Source organism: Vicia villosa, unplaced genomic scaffold (genome assembly GCF_029867415.1).
Source record: "Vicia villosa cultivar HV-30 ecotype Madison, WI unplaced genomic scaffold, Vvil1.0 ctg.000014F_1_1_3, whole genome shotgun sequence".
NCBI classification, from domain to species: domain Eukaryota; kingdom Viridiplantae; phylum Streptophyta; class Magnoliopsida; order Fabales; family Fabaceae; genus Vicia; species Vicia villosa.
Window position 1 is genome coordinate 37,724 of NW_026704943.1, and position 12,332 is coordinate 50,055.

A 12,332-nucleotide genomic window follows, 5' to 3' on the forward strand; every position below is an offset into this window, starting at 1 on the left:
ACTCCTAGCTAAACCACAACTGAACGGTAGCAAACTACCAGTCTTTAATTTAAGTTTCCAAACTAAACAACCGCAATATGGCTACAACATTGTTGCAACGAATCTCAAGCTAAATCTAATTAGTTCATATTTTTTATATTTTTTATAACCACTCATTTAAAGAAACAAAATTGATTTTAAAAAATAAATAATTTTTTTCATTTAAAATTATACTTAATTACTGCAACCAAAACACAATGAAAAAGAAATTTCATATTTTAAATATCTTATATAATTAAATTAACTAAAAAACAATTTATAATATCATTAACAATTAACAATATAGAAAAAAACAACTTTATAAATTACAATTACTGTAATTACATCTAGGTTACACATAAATAAACAGAAAATTTTGTTTTTATTTACAATAACTAATAATGGAAGACCTTGTCATTTTTTGGATCTCTTCTTAGGAAGAAGTGTGCGGCTAGTTGAGCAGCTTTCATGAGTTCTTTCAAGGCTCTATTAACTGATAAAACCTTCTTCTCTCTCCTAGATGTGGTCGAGCTCATTTGACAAGGTTATACTCGCCCTTGGGACAGTGTTCGTCCATAATCATAGCAGAATGAAGAAGAATGCACGCAAAACGTTCTGTCTGTCAACAAAATCATAGTAGAATGAAGAAGAATGCACGTAAAATGTAGATAAATGAGTCAAATTCACATTGTTCTCCATAATTTTTTGAGGTCCAAACTATTGGGTCGAGTTACCATTCGAGTCGGTTAGCCCATTAAACTAATTCAATGCATCTCCACGCAAAAAGTTTAACAAGTACCATCACAAAAATATACCCAATACCCATAATCGACAACAAAGCTAATTATATTTAACATATCCAACACAATAGTCAAGCATCTTGGAACTTTGAAAGCAAAGTGTAATTAACGAACACGAGAATAAATAGAATTAATATGTAAGTAATATCATTAATATGTACCATGGAGAAAATTAATTGGCGCAGTTGGAGAAACTTGATTCCATTGTCTGGTTATTATAGACTTCAAATTGTATTCCACCGAGACTATAGCAGTCGAGGAGATATTAGCAATCAGCATTAACAATTAGTCAGAAAAAAACGTGTAAGGAGAAGAGATACAATTGAAAAGCATAACATATCACATCCAAGAATTAACTAACCATGAATCTGAATCTACGATTCCCGAGATTTTGCACTAGTTGGAACAAGTGAACAGCGACTAATGTTGAGAAAATTAATAACTTCCATAGATGAATTTGCAATTGGAGATGAGAAGTACAAATACACCTTTAGCTTGTTATAGTCATCAGTTGCCTGAATTGTCCTAGTTTCACTGTTAATTTGGAGTAGCTTGAGTCCTGATGTTGACATAAACCTTTCTTCTGTCTGTGATCATGCTCGCAATACAAGAAAACCGAATTTTCGAACATCAAATCCTCATGAATTACTAAATATATCCAGTACTAATCTACTATTACCATGTTACATGAAAGATGGCACTCACCAATATGTACACATGAACACTCGAATTCGCCATTCTTGTAAAGCTGTTATCAGCTATGTCAGTACAGAAACTCCTATCCACTACCAGGATTGCTCGGCTGTATCAAATAGGAGATAAACTAACAAGATAATACATGTGGTTTGGCTTCAGAATTTTAAGGGAAAATGGTACAACCTGACCAGCACCATAAACAAGAAGCTGCAGAAAAATATAACAGCGAGAAGTTAAAAATCGATCTGATATTATGGTAACAAAATACTCTCTCCATCTTGTTTTGAGAAATCTAAGCAATTGTAGATGGATTACATTGCAGGCATTCACAGACTTGCATCCAAAACCTTCGCCTATACAAGGTTCGGTGAAAGATATATTTACGGAAACATTCGAAGATCTTGTGAAAGTTGTTGAGGCAAATCTCACTGTACTTTCTAGATAGTTATCAAACTAGAAAGATATGCAATGATCCCAATTCCTATGTCTAACTGACCCTTCTTGAGAAAACATCTATTACTATTTTTACCACTTTAAATCCTATTTCGCATATTTTAAAATCAGTACCTTGTTCCATAAAGCTTCTCCCTCAACTAGCATTTTCCATTTCTATTTTCCTAAGAGAGCCATGTTAATTTAACATAAGTATTTCTCACTGTGAAAGTAGTTTACATTTGAACATGTTGATATAGAGCATAATAATAAAAATGCTCAAATAATAATACATTTATTAGTACATGTTGAGGACTAAGAAATTAGTCACACAACAGCCAAGTTTCTTGGAGATGTGAGAGAACAAGATACACATAACTCCATGATCACCGAATATAGTACACATTATCCAATAATGAATTCTACTATACATGATGCAGAATTAAATTATACCATATCCAGTAGTTTTAGACTACCTGGACATTCACCAATCCATCTGCTGCATAAATATCAAATATCCAACCATTTCTGAATAAGTTTAAATACAGTTTTGTCTCGTAATAATCCACGGTGACCAGCAGAAACTCCTATCCTTTCAACGGCTTCAAGTCCATCGGTCTGTGACATCAAAAGACAAATAGCATAGGGAATTATTATCAGTAGATAAATTTGGAACTACAATATTAAGGGAACATCAAATAGATGGTTCAAAAAATATCAATCTATCTGGCCTATATCCATACAGCCACAGAATGCATCAATCTTCAAAAGCCAGAAAATAATTTCCTTGAAAAGCTTAAAAATCCTAGATTGACCTGTTTAATTACTTTAACATCTTGATAAAAAAAAATACTTTTAACATTAAAATCTGGCATTATAGCCAAGTCCTAAGTAGTTATGATAAAATCAACCCTACAGTTAAGTATATGTACAAAATACGAAAAGATGAAAGTGAGCACCTTGGTAGATTCAACAGGAACTGATCCATCTCCACCAACATAAGAATATTGTGGCTGAAACCATAGAGAAATATTTTAGTTCAATACTCATACATGAAAAACACACACTTCAATTAGAAAGAATTCAATCTGCTTGCTTATTACTAATAGAGACTCCCTTGCAGCAGAGCATTGATTACATGAATAAAGACTAACAGAGTCTAACCCACCTTTTACTTCCTTCGCCTTATGAAGGTTATTTGAATTTAAGCAAATATTTTTTCATTGCATCATGCCAATATCAAACAAAACTAAATTGAAATGCCAAGAGAAAACATACAAAGTAAGGGTACCCCTCCCTACTAAAATTATTAAGTGCGAGCTCCATAAACAATTTAATGAAATAAAGGAAGAAGTTCCCACACTCAGTACCATCTTTTTGTTGTGGCACCTACAATATAATAGCAATTAGTCTTCTTTTAACCTTTGGTGATTGGGGCTACACATAGGTGAAAATCATTAAAAAAAAGTCATTCTCACCTGGGGCACTAATAATGGGATTTGAGATATCAAATGCTTAGTCTCCGGCCTGCCCCCTGTTTTATGAAAATACGTTCTGCAAATTGGAACAATTTTTCAAATTTGAGGAATAAACAAAAAAAAGCAGGTATGAAGCAACAAAGAGATAAAATTGAATTTACCTGTAGCCCACATGTTTGTGGACAACCATTGCAATAACTGCAGCTGACCCAAAGAACATCACTTCCAGTGTCAATTTGCACATAAAATTCTACTAGAGGAGTACCTAGTTGCACCTTGGTAAAGTAGTACTTAATTGACTTGATTCATATGCACACAAGTGGATACACAAACCTCTATTAAGAACCAAATTAGAATTCGTCAACACGCTCAAATAAACACAAGAAGATAAAAAATATGCTCTAGGGTTTGGATTTGGGGCTTGAGATCATAGATAGCGCAAAAATTAAAATCAAAATAAAGATTACCATTTATAGCTCAAAAATCAAAATCAAAATAGGAAAAAATAGAATGAAATTGGAACCTACACCCATAGAAACACGAATCAGATGTGAGCAAATTTCAGATGTGAGCAAATTTGAGAGAAGTTGAAATATGGGAGGAATTGAATTGAAAAATGCTTCTTCTTTTGTGTCCATGTCTCAATGGCTGGGGATTTATACACAAATTCATTTATCTCTTTTTATTCGATATAACTAATGGAATTAAAAACAAACATTCAAATAAATATTACAGATCGACAAGATCGAAGATATACCTTCGAAGAGATAGAGAGATCTAGGGCACACATTGAACACAAAGATTGGAGAGTATGCAGATTGACAGAGAGTGAACATCTGAAACAAAGCGATTGAGCGGAGAAAGAGAGATCGAGCATAGGGGATCGAGAGGAATCATGAGAGCGATCGAGAAGGATCACTAGAGTGTGTGTTCAGGTGTAGGAGATCGAGCGAGTACGTTTTCGAATGATTACTAGATCTCACAATTTTTGCATTTTGTCTTCATTTATTTTTTACTGAGAGATTTTTTTTTTATTTTAAAAAAATGAAATTGAATAATAAGTTGTTCAATTATTTTAAAAGTCTAAGCTTTAGCTATGAAATTATCATTTGAGGTATAAGCACATGTAATTAACTACAAGTTTGCTAGAATATATATTTGTAGCAAAATTTTAGTAGCTAAACTAACATTTTCTTGTAGTGATATATGTTATGTTATTATGACAATATGGAGTTTTAAGTTAACAGTAAATAGAATATATATATATATATATATATATATATATATATATATATATATATATATATATTAATTCATGTGAAATGTATCACATTGTAATATTATTATCATGAAATAATTTTCATTCAAACGTCTCTCATTAGTTTTAGTTAGTAGGAGTATCTTTTATTTAATCAATCTTTTTTTAATTATTTTAAATTTTCAGAAAAAGATATTTTAAATTTGTTTTTATTTTTTGGAATAAAAAATTTTCGAAATTATTTTTCCGTTTTTTTATATTTTCAGAAAAAGATTTCTAATTTTTTTATTTTAAAAATTCAAAATTTTCTATATATAATTAAACCAATTTATAAAAGGAAATTGGTTCTGAACTGATTTTAAACTGAATTTGAATTGTTCAGTTCATTAACCATTTAAGTAGTTTCGTTTTTTTATGGTGCAATATAGTTAAGTTCAAGTATACAATTCAGTTAGCCATATTTTTAAACATCTCTAATCTGAACTAGTATGATGGGATTGTCCACTTATTTTTTTAATAATAAAAATAATTTAAAAATATAAAATTCTAAAACAAATTAGTTGTTATTCAGTGCTTCTGCTATTTTGCTTTGGCATGTTAATTGAGTTTGTTCATATTTCAACTAGTTTCAGTTAGAGCTAATCAAAATTGTTTAAGAAGTTGTCCCAATCGTATCAAGGTCACCTAAAAAAATGTTTATTTTGAATTGTAGTGTTTATTAGCTATATTTGTGATCTACCGCATATTCTTATTTAACATTTCCTTATTTTCTTTTGCAGGCATTGCAAAACCTTAATTCATCTTTAGTTTGTTCATAATCTTGTAATCTCTTATACGTAGTTTAAGAAATTAAAAGAGCCATGCATTATTGTTACAATCTATCTAGAAACAATGTTTCCTTTTTAGTGTCATAGTTGTTTAGAGAATTATCCATTGTGTATATACATTGAAGCAGGGTAATTAGGTACCAATTTGCCATAGATTCCTAACAATGATTGAGAAATGGAGTGATCAGTGATGTATTTATTAGACAATTTCTTTTTACATAATGTACCTTCTTACAAACTCCTAGTGAAATTTCTAACAATGATTGAGAAATGGAGTGATCAGAGATGAAATTTTGGATGTGTACCTCTGAAGGTATATTTTTCTTTAAAAATAAGGTGATTTTGGATGTGGACATTCGAAGACATTTTTTTTTATAAAAAAATGTCTTCGGAGATAAACATCCGAAATAACACAATTTTTTATCTTGAGATTTTTCAGATATGTATATTTGAAAAAACTCAATATTTGTTAAAAAAATCAAAATCAAAATGAATCAATTGTATTAATAGTATAATTAATTGTATTAATCAAAATATATAATTAAATATATACGATTTTAATCAAGATATATAATTAAATATATATTATTTTTATCAAGATATATAATTAATTAAATATTCAACTCCATAATGTTGTGACAAATTAATTTTATAATTTAAAAAAGATAATTATTTTTATAATTTAACCGCATAAATATTTAACGGATATTAAATATATACCGTTTAAAAAATAATTACTTTTATAATTTTTAAAAAAAGTTGACAAATAAATTAGGGATTTTAGAAAATAGGAATTTTATTTTGCGTTTACAAAAAATGATAAAAAAGAAATGACCCATTGCTGGACTGTTAGATTTTGGAGGAATTAACATGTCACCCTTTAAATTATACATGACACCCTCTATTTGATATGCCTTTACTATTATACTTTTGTCTAACACTTTTAAAATTCAAAAATATGAAATTTTACTAGAAAATTTTCAGGGTGTCGGAAATTTCAAAAAAATCCTTGAGCAATGTTGGAAATTTCGAAATTTCTAATACTTTCTACTAGAAATTTCGAAATTTCCGGAAATTTCGAAATTTCCTTTATTTTGTAAAAGAAATTTCAAAATTTTCGATACTTATAAGGGTGTACCGAAAATTTCATCCAAAAATTATTTGTATCTCATCAAAGATAAATTTAAAATATTTAAATTTTGGGGGTGTAATGTTTAATTTAGGGGTGGCATGTTAATTCCTCCCGATTTTATTAAACAATTTTCGGTTTGGTGGAACATTGGGGGTGTGGAAAGTACAACCTTTAAAGAAAAAGTGTGTTTATTCTATGTAAAGCCCATGGGCTCGTAACACCCAAGTCAGTTCGGTACTGTCTCGTTTGATTTGGCGGCTCTGGTTCATACTACTTTTTATCTCTCTGTCTCTTCCCTCTCGAACCGAAATCTTCAAGTAAAATCTCTCGATTTTTCGATTTTAAACAAAGACATGGCTAAACCGAAGCAACAGAAGAAGCCACCCCATAAGAAGCAGCAAAATCCACAACCACAAGTATAACCTTCAACTTCTTCCAATATTGTTTTTCTTTTTTATTGCAATTTTCTATCTCCATTCAATCTTCAATGGTTCTATAATTTATACATACTAATCACTTTGTTGGCAATGCGCTACTTGGTTTAGGACTAAATTGACAGATTTAATATTCATATAGTTTAGGGACTAAATTGATACTTTATTATTTTTGAATTTTTGTTGAGTGTGATCATGGCATCCTGTATCAATTCTTTAAGCAACAAATCCGATTTTAGGTTTTGGAATTGTTGGAATTTCCGTCTTTATTGCGGTCTGCAGTCTGTCCTTAGTCGCCTAACTGTGGCATTTGACTTGCCTTCATTGCAGTCTCCAACGCCTATATTGTGTTGGGTTTGAAGGGGTGTATTTAGTCTCAAGTTGCTTAGAAATATGGTCTTTGTGGTGTTTATAAAGCTTGGGCAACCCGCACCTTGCAAGCCAATTTTTTATGGATGAGTTAGGCCAAAGTCTAATTCTAATATAGTATGAGAGTCTATCAATCAGACCAGGAGTCACCCACCACCGTTTATATCCACACACTAAGCCCAATAGTGTTGGGTGTGAGTCAGTTTCGTAGGGATGAGTTAGGTCAAATCTAAGTTTTAAGATGGTATCAGAGTCTATCCTATATCCGTTGAAGAGTTTTCCGCATCGTCCACGCTTTAGTCTCTTTGAGACTAGAGCGTGAGGGGGTTTTGTATAGATGAGTTAAACTAACTTCTAATTCTAATAGTAATGCTTATAGGAATGATGGATGTTGTTTGTATACCTGGCCATTGGTGATCTGTTATTTATTTGGTGACAGAACAAAAAGCAGGGAAAACAGGATGATACTTCTCAATTTCGGACTCAGGTGGATGCTTTGGGCCTTCGCATTGTTGAAGTGACAGCAGACGGTAATTGTTTCTTCAGGTCTGCTTTAATGCTTCACATCCATTTTCCAATTACTATCATCTCTATCGTGTATTAGTATAGGGTATTAGTAACCAATAGCAAATCGAGATTTTGGTCTTGTTTAGAGTGTATGTGGTTCTTTGTTCTTCCCTTGGTGGTCTTTGATCTGGCGTTGTTGGTGCAGTTGGTTGAGATCTAGCTTGATTCTTCTTTGATGTGTAATTATTATAGGGCAGCTTCTTGTCCAGAGTTGACATTGTTTGTGGCTTGTTAGTTTCTGGACTTGTAGTTTGTTTTCTTTGTTGTACCTTTTGATACTTCTTGTGCCAATCGTCTACTCATTTGTACTCTGTTTGGGTTTTTATCCTTTATTATTAGTAATTCATTTAGATCTCTGCCATGTCCCTTTTCCCTTCTTCCATGGGCGATTCAAAGTGAATTTCATGTTTATGGAATAGCGAGTCAATTATGTGAAAAGTGTCATTTTTATTTATTTTTTATTTCTGCACTGTTCTATTCTTATTCAGATCCCTTGCTGATCAGTTGGAAGGTAATGAGGAGGAACATCGAAAGTACCGCAGCATGGTGGTGAAACACATATTGGTATGATGTTTTGGAAACAATTATTTTCTTTCTTTTCCTACTCTTCCTGGTTCAATCTTTTAATTTAATTACTGTGAGTTTTGAGATTTTGAATTGCTTTTGTAATGATCATGATCCATATGAAAATCCTTATAGAATAATAAATGTCATTAATCAATTGATCTGAAACTGTAATGACAGGACAACCGGGAGATGTTTGAGCCGTTTATTGAAGATGAAGTCCCGTTTGATGAATATTGTCAGACCATGGAAAATGATGGTACATGGGCCGGACATATGGAATTGCAGGCAGCTTCTCTTGTAACACGTAGTAATGTATGCATCCATCGGGTGAGTAGTTGCTGAAGATGTTCGATTCTCCCTACATTCTCATGTCCATCTTTTTATATGTTACACTAATGATTGATTAGATTATTCATACATTCATTTGAATGAAGATCCGGGTATGCCATTGTCGCAGTAGAGATTTGTATCCTCGGAAAAGTGCTTCTAAAATTTATTGGATTGACTTTGCATGTTGTTGCTCCCTTAAGTTAAATGACATTCACATGCTTGTTTGTTTTCTTATGCAGAACATGTTTCCTCGGTGGTACATAAGAAATTTTGATGATTGTCAAGTTCGTATGGTCCATTTGTAAGTACTGTGAAAAATCGGTTTAGAACAATTGTCTCGACCTTACATATGAATTTTGATGCTTTATATGGGTATGTTGTTATTCTAGGTCTTATCACGATGGGGAGCATTATAATAGTGTGCGGTTAAAGGATGATCCTTGTGATGGACCTGCAAGGTCAATTATAATTAAGGTTCTTATTAAAATTCTGTTTCCTAGTTCTGAAATTCATGTCAAGAGTAGTAGCTATTTTCTGATTAATTCTAGTTTTTGAAAGGCTGATGCCGATCTTTCAATGCCGTCACATCAAACAAAAGATAAGGCTAGCAAACCGTATGCTCAAGCTGGTAGGACAACTTTTCAGCCGGGTACCGTAAAGTTGGTTATGGCTGGAAGTGGTTGTGAAAGCAGAGAAAAAGTGGAACAGGTGCAAAAGTGCATGCTCTTTTTATGTTTTTTCTTTCTTCTTCCAGAAATTAACAACTTGACATGTAAAAAAAATTCCTTGTTACAGATTCTTGAGCAGGTTAATGGTGATGTTGGTGCTGCAATTGAATTTCTGATAGCAGAACAAGGAACAGAAGAGTGCTCTTCAAATTCTGATTGCCTTCCTAGTCAGGCTAGTACTACCGGTAATGTCTACATCGCAATTTTCACTTCCGAACTGATAGAGGGAAAAAAATCATATTTTCCTGTTCATAGTTGGTGCCAGAGTTGTTAATCCCGGATAGCGGAGCGGAGCGGCCAACCTCCGGGAATGGGAATAGTGGGAATAGCGGCATCCCGGATAGCGGGATAAATTTTTGTATACTAATAATTATATAATAATCTATAAACCACTCATAAAATATTTATAAAATATAATGTGAAACAAAGAATAATGCTTAATTAAGATTCAAAACATAAAGATTCAAATTAAATTTAATTTTAATAAATAAGTTAAATATTTAATAAATAGACTCAAAAAATATATAATTTGTTTATATATTTTCTTAAGATAATAGATAGATACAAAATTAGTTATAAAAAATAGGAAATAATATAAGATATGATTTTTTTGAATAAATATATAATAAGATTGATACTTAGTTAGTACACTACCACTACCGGTCAAAAACATATACAGTATGTTAACCTAATTATCTCTAACTCCACGGCGGCACAGATCTCACTTCTTCAACCAATCAACCCTAATTCACTTCTTCTTCAACCTCTCTCTCGCTTTGCGTCTCTCTCTCATTCTCAGTCTATGAATCATATCTTGGGAAACCCTAATTCACTTCTTCTTCAACCTCTCTCACTCACTCACTCTCTCTACGAATCAGATTTCACTTCTTCTTCAACCTCTCTCTTGCACAGGGGTGTTTTGTTAATTTTGCCCAGAAAATTGTAAAAAAAAGGTAAAAAAGAACCGGAGCCGCTCCGCCCGGGAATTTTCCACGACTCGGAACCCGGTATAGCGGCTGAAGCGGCCGCTTTCTCATCTCCTGCTCCGCACCCTTCATATCGCGCGGCAGGGTGCTGCTCCGCTACGGAGCGCCGGGATAGCGGCCGGAGCGGCCGGGATTAATAACTCTGGTTGGTGCTTTGTTTCTTGCTCTAGAATATTATATCTTGGTAAGATTCATTCATGTTTGTGTTCATTCATTACATTCTAACCCGTAACTCGAATTCCTATGATGTGCAGGTTCCGACGAAAATGAGAGTCATGAGACGAACAAAGAAAACGTAGTAGAGAACAACATTAATGATGTGTTGAGCAATAGCTCCAGGAAAACCAATGACAGTAACAAATTGCAACAAAATGACAAGGTTTTTTTTTTCTCTTCCTTTTTCTATTTTTTGGTTTGTTGGCGATTAGTTTCCTTTGGGTTTGGGAGGTGATTCAAAATAAATATTTTGCTCACAAATACTGGTATAATACTATGTTCTCCTTTGACATTCTTGTTTGTTGTTTTTGCCGCTCCTTCTATCACAGAAGATTCCTAGAAACAAGGTCTGTCCGTGTGGTTCAAAAAAGAAATACAAAGCTTGTTGTGGAACCGCGTCGAGAAAACAATCCGCTAAGTATGTAGCGTACGCATCTTACACTTCTTTCTTCTGTAGTCCTGTTTTAATTTTTAACTATGCATAAAGTTTAGATATAATTTTCATGGAACTATTGTGATACTTGACATAGTTTTGTATGCTAAGATACGAAAATGTAATCAAATCAAATCAAGTATAGTGCCGTGTTATATGATTTCATTGTAGTGTAACCAAATCAAATCAAGTATAGTGCTATGGTATATGATTTCATTGTAGTGTAACCGATTATATACTTTTCCTGCATCAGTAACCAAGTTGCCGACTCCAGAAAGAGCAAAAACGAATCGAAGAAAGGGATTTCTGCAACAGCTGAAGTAACACCCGATATGGGTGCACTTTGTATCTAAACTGATAGCAAGTGTAAGACACCTTGTATTATTGTTTACATCAATTTTTTTTGCTTCCCAGAAGTGATTTCAAACTGGGAAAGAGTATACAAAAGAAGAAAAAATTATATGCCAAATCATTTGTAATTTTTGCTGTTAAAGTAAGATACTTTTGGGAAGAATGTGCAAGAGTCTTGATCATAACATAAGAACCAGTTTTGCCAAAAATATAAGTGTAAGAAGAAAATATCAATATTGCCTCGTAGGCAAAATGGTAGTGATTGATTCAAAGTTCATCTGAATGATAATAAGATTAGGGTTGTTAAAGCGATATGTAATTTTGAGTCTATAAGTTTCGAAGTTTCTTCGGTAGATCTAAAAGTTGAAGGGGAATTGTTTCTCTCGTCCTTAGTGGTGTGTAGCTAACTACCTTACATAAATTCGAAAATGTTTTTTATGAATTTGGAAGAAATATATTTTTGGACACATCTCAAATATACCAAATTAATGCGGAAATGAGCCACATCCTCGTTTTTTATAAAAAAGTTCGAAAGTATATTCCAAAAGTATTTTGTATTATTTGATTTTAAATTTTTGATTTATTTTTTGTTTTTCATGATTAGTTTCACATATTCAAGAAAATAACATGATTTGTTTTTCAAAGCACAGTTTCACATATTCAAGAAAATAACCTGATTTGTTTTCCAAAGCACAGTTTCACATATTCAA

At 32.5% G+C, this 12,332-nt stretch overlaps 2 protein-coding genes across 18 annotated transcripts; one reads left to right on the forward strand and one right to left on the reverse strand.

Moving 5' to 3' along the window:
- Positions 1–204: 204 nt before the first annotated feature.
- On the reverse strand, positions 205–4,418 carry LOC131621918 (uncharacterized). 11 transcript variants are annotated; one of them, XR_009289700.1, is made up of 9 exons: positions 3,586–4,415; positions 2,906–3,500; positions 2,423–2,564; positions 2,082–2,131; positions 1,698–1,721; positions 1,524–1,620; positions 1,180–1,405; positions 980–1,063; positions 206–637 (listed from the first exon to the last, which is right to left on the reverse strand). XR_009289700.1 is itself a non-coding variant. In XM_058892977.1 (6 exons), exons 1-6 carry the CDS (start codon positions 4,258–4,260, stop codon positions 2,457–2,459), a joined length of 471 nt encoding a protein of 156 aa, XP_058748960.1. In that variant the 5' UTR covers positions 4,261–4,418; the 3' UTR covers positions 2,163–2,456. The 11 variants fall into 11 exon arrangements, 4 of the variants coding, with proteins under 4 accessions (XP_058748960.1, XP_058748961.1, XP_058748962.1 ...); XR_009289701.1 differs by lacking the exon at positions 2,082–2,131 and having other exon boundaries at positions 207–637; positions 3,586–4,414; XR_009289699.1 differs by having other exon boundaries at positions 208–637; positions 1,524–1,721; positions 3,586–4,414.
- A 2,453-nt stretch (positions 4,419–6,871) lies between these two features.
- On the forward strand, positions 6,872–11,785 carry LOC131621920 (OVARIAN TUMOR DOMAIN-containing deubiquitinating enzyme 7). Of its 7 annotated transcripts, none has more exons than XM_058892981.1 (11): positions 6,872–7,057; positions 7,884–7,990; positions 8,500–8,575; positions 8,756–8,905; positions 9,148–9,209; positions 9,298–9,382; positions 9,467–9,616; positions 9,704–9,821; positions 10,877–11,001; positions 11,168–11,265; positions 11,525–11,785. In XM_058892981.1, the coding sequence occupies exons 1-11, from the start codon at positions 6,995–6,997 to the stop codon at positions 11,622–11,624; spliced, it is 1,134 nt and encodes a 377-aa protein (XP_058748964.1). In that variant the 5' UTR covers positions 6,872–6,994; the 3' UTR covers positions 11,625–11,785. The 7 variants fall into 7 exon arrangements, with proteins under 7 accessions (XP_058748964.1, XP_058748965.1, XP_058748967.1 ...); XM_058892982.1 differs by having other exon boundaries at positions 11,171–11,265; XM_058892984.1 differs by having other exon boundaries at positions 6,873–7,057; positions 11,171–11,256.
- The last annotated feature ends 547 nt before the right edge of the window (positions 11,786–12,332 follow it).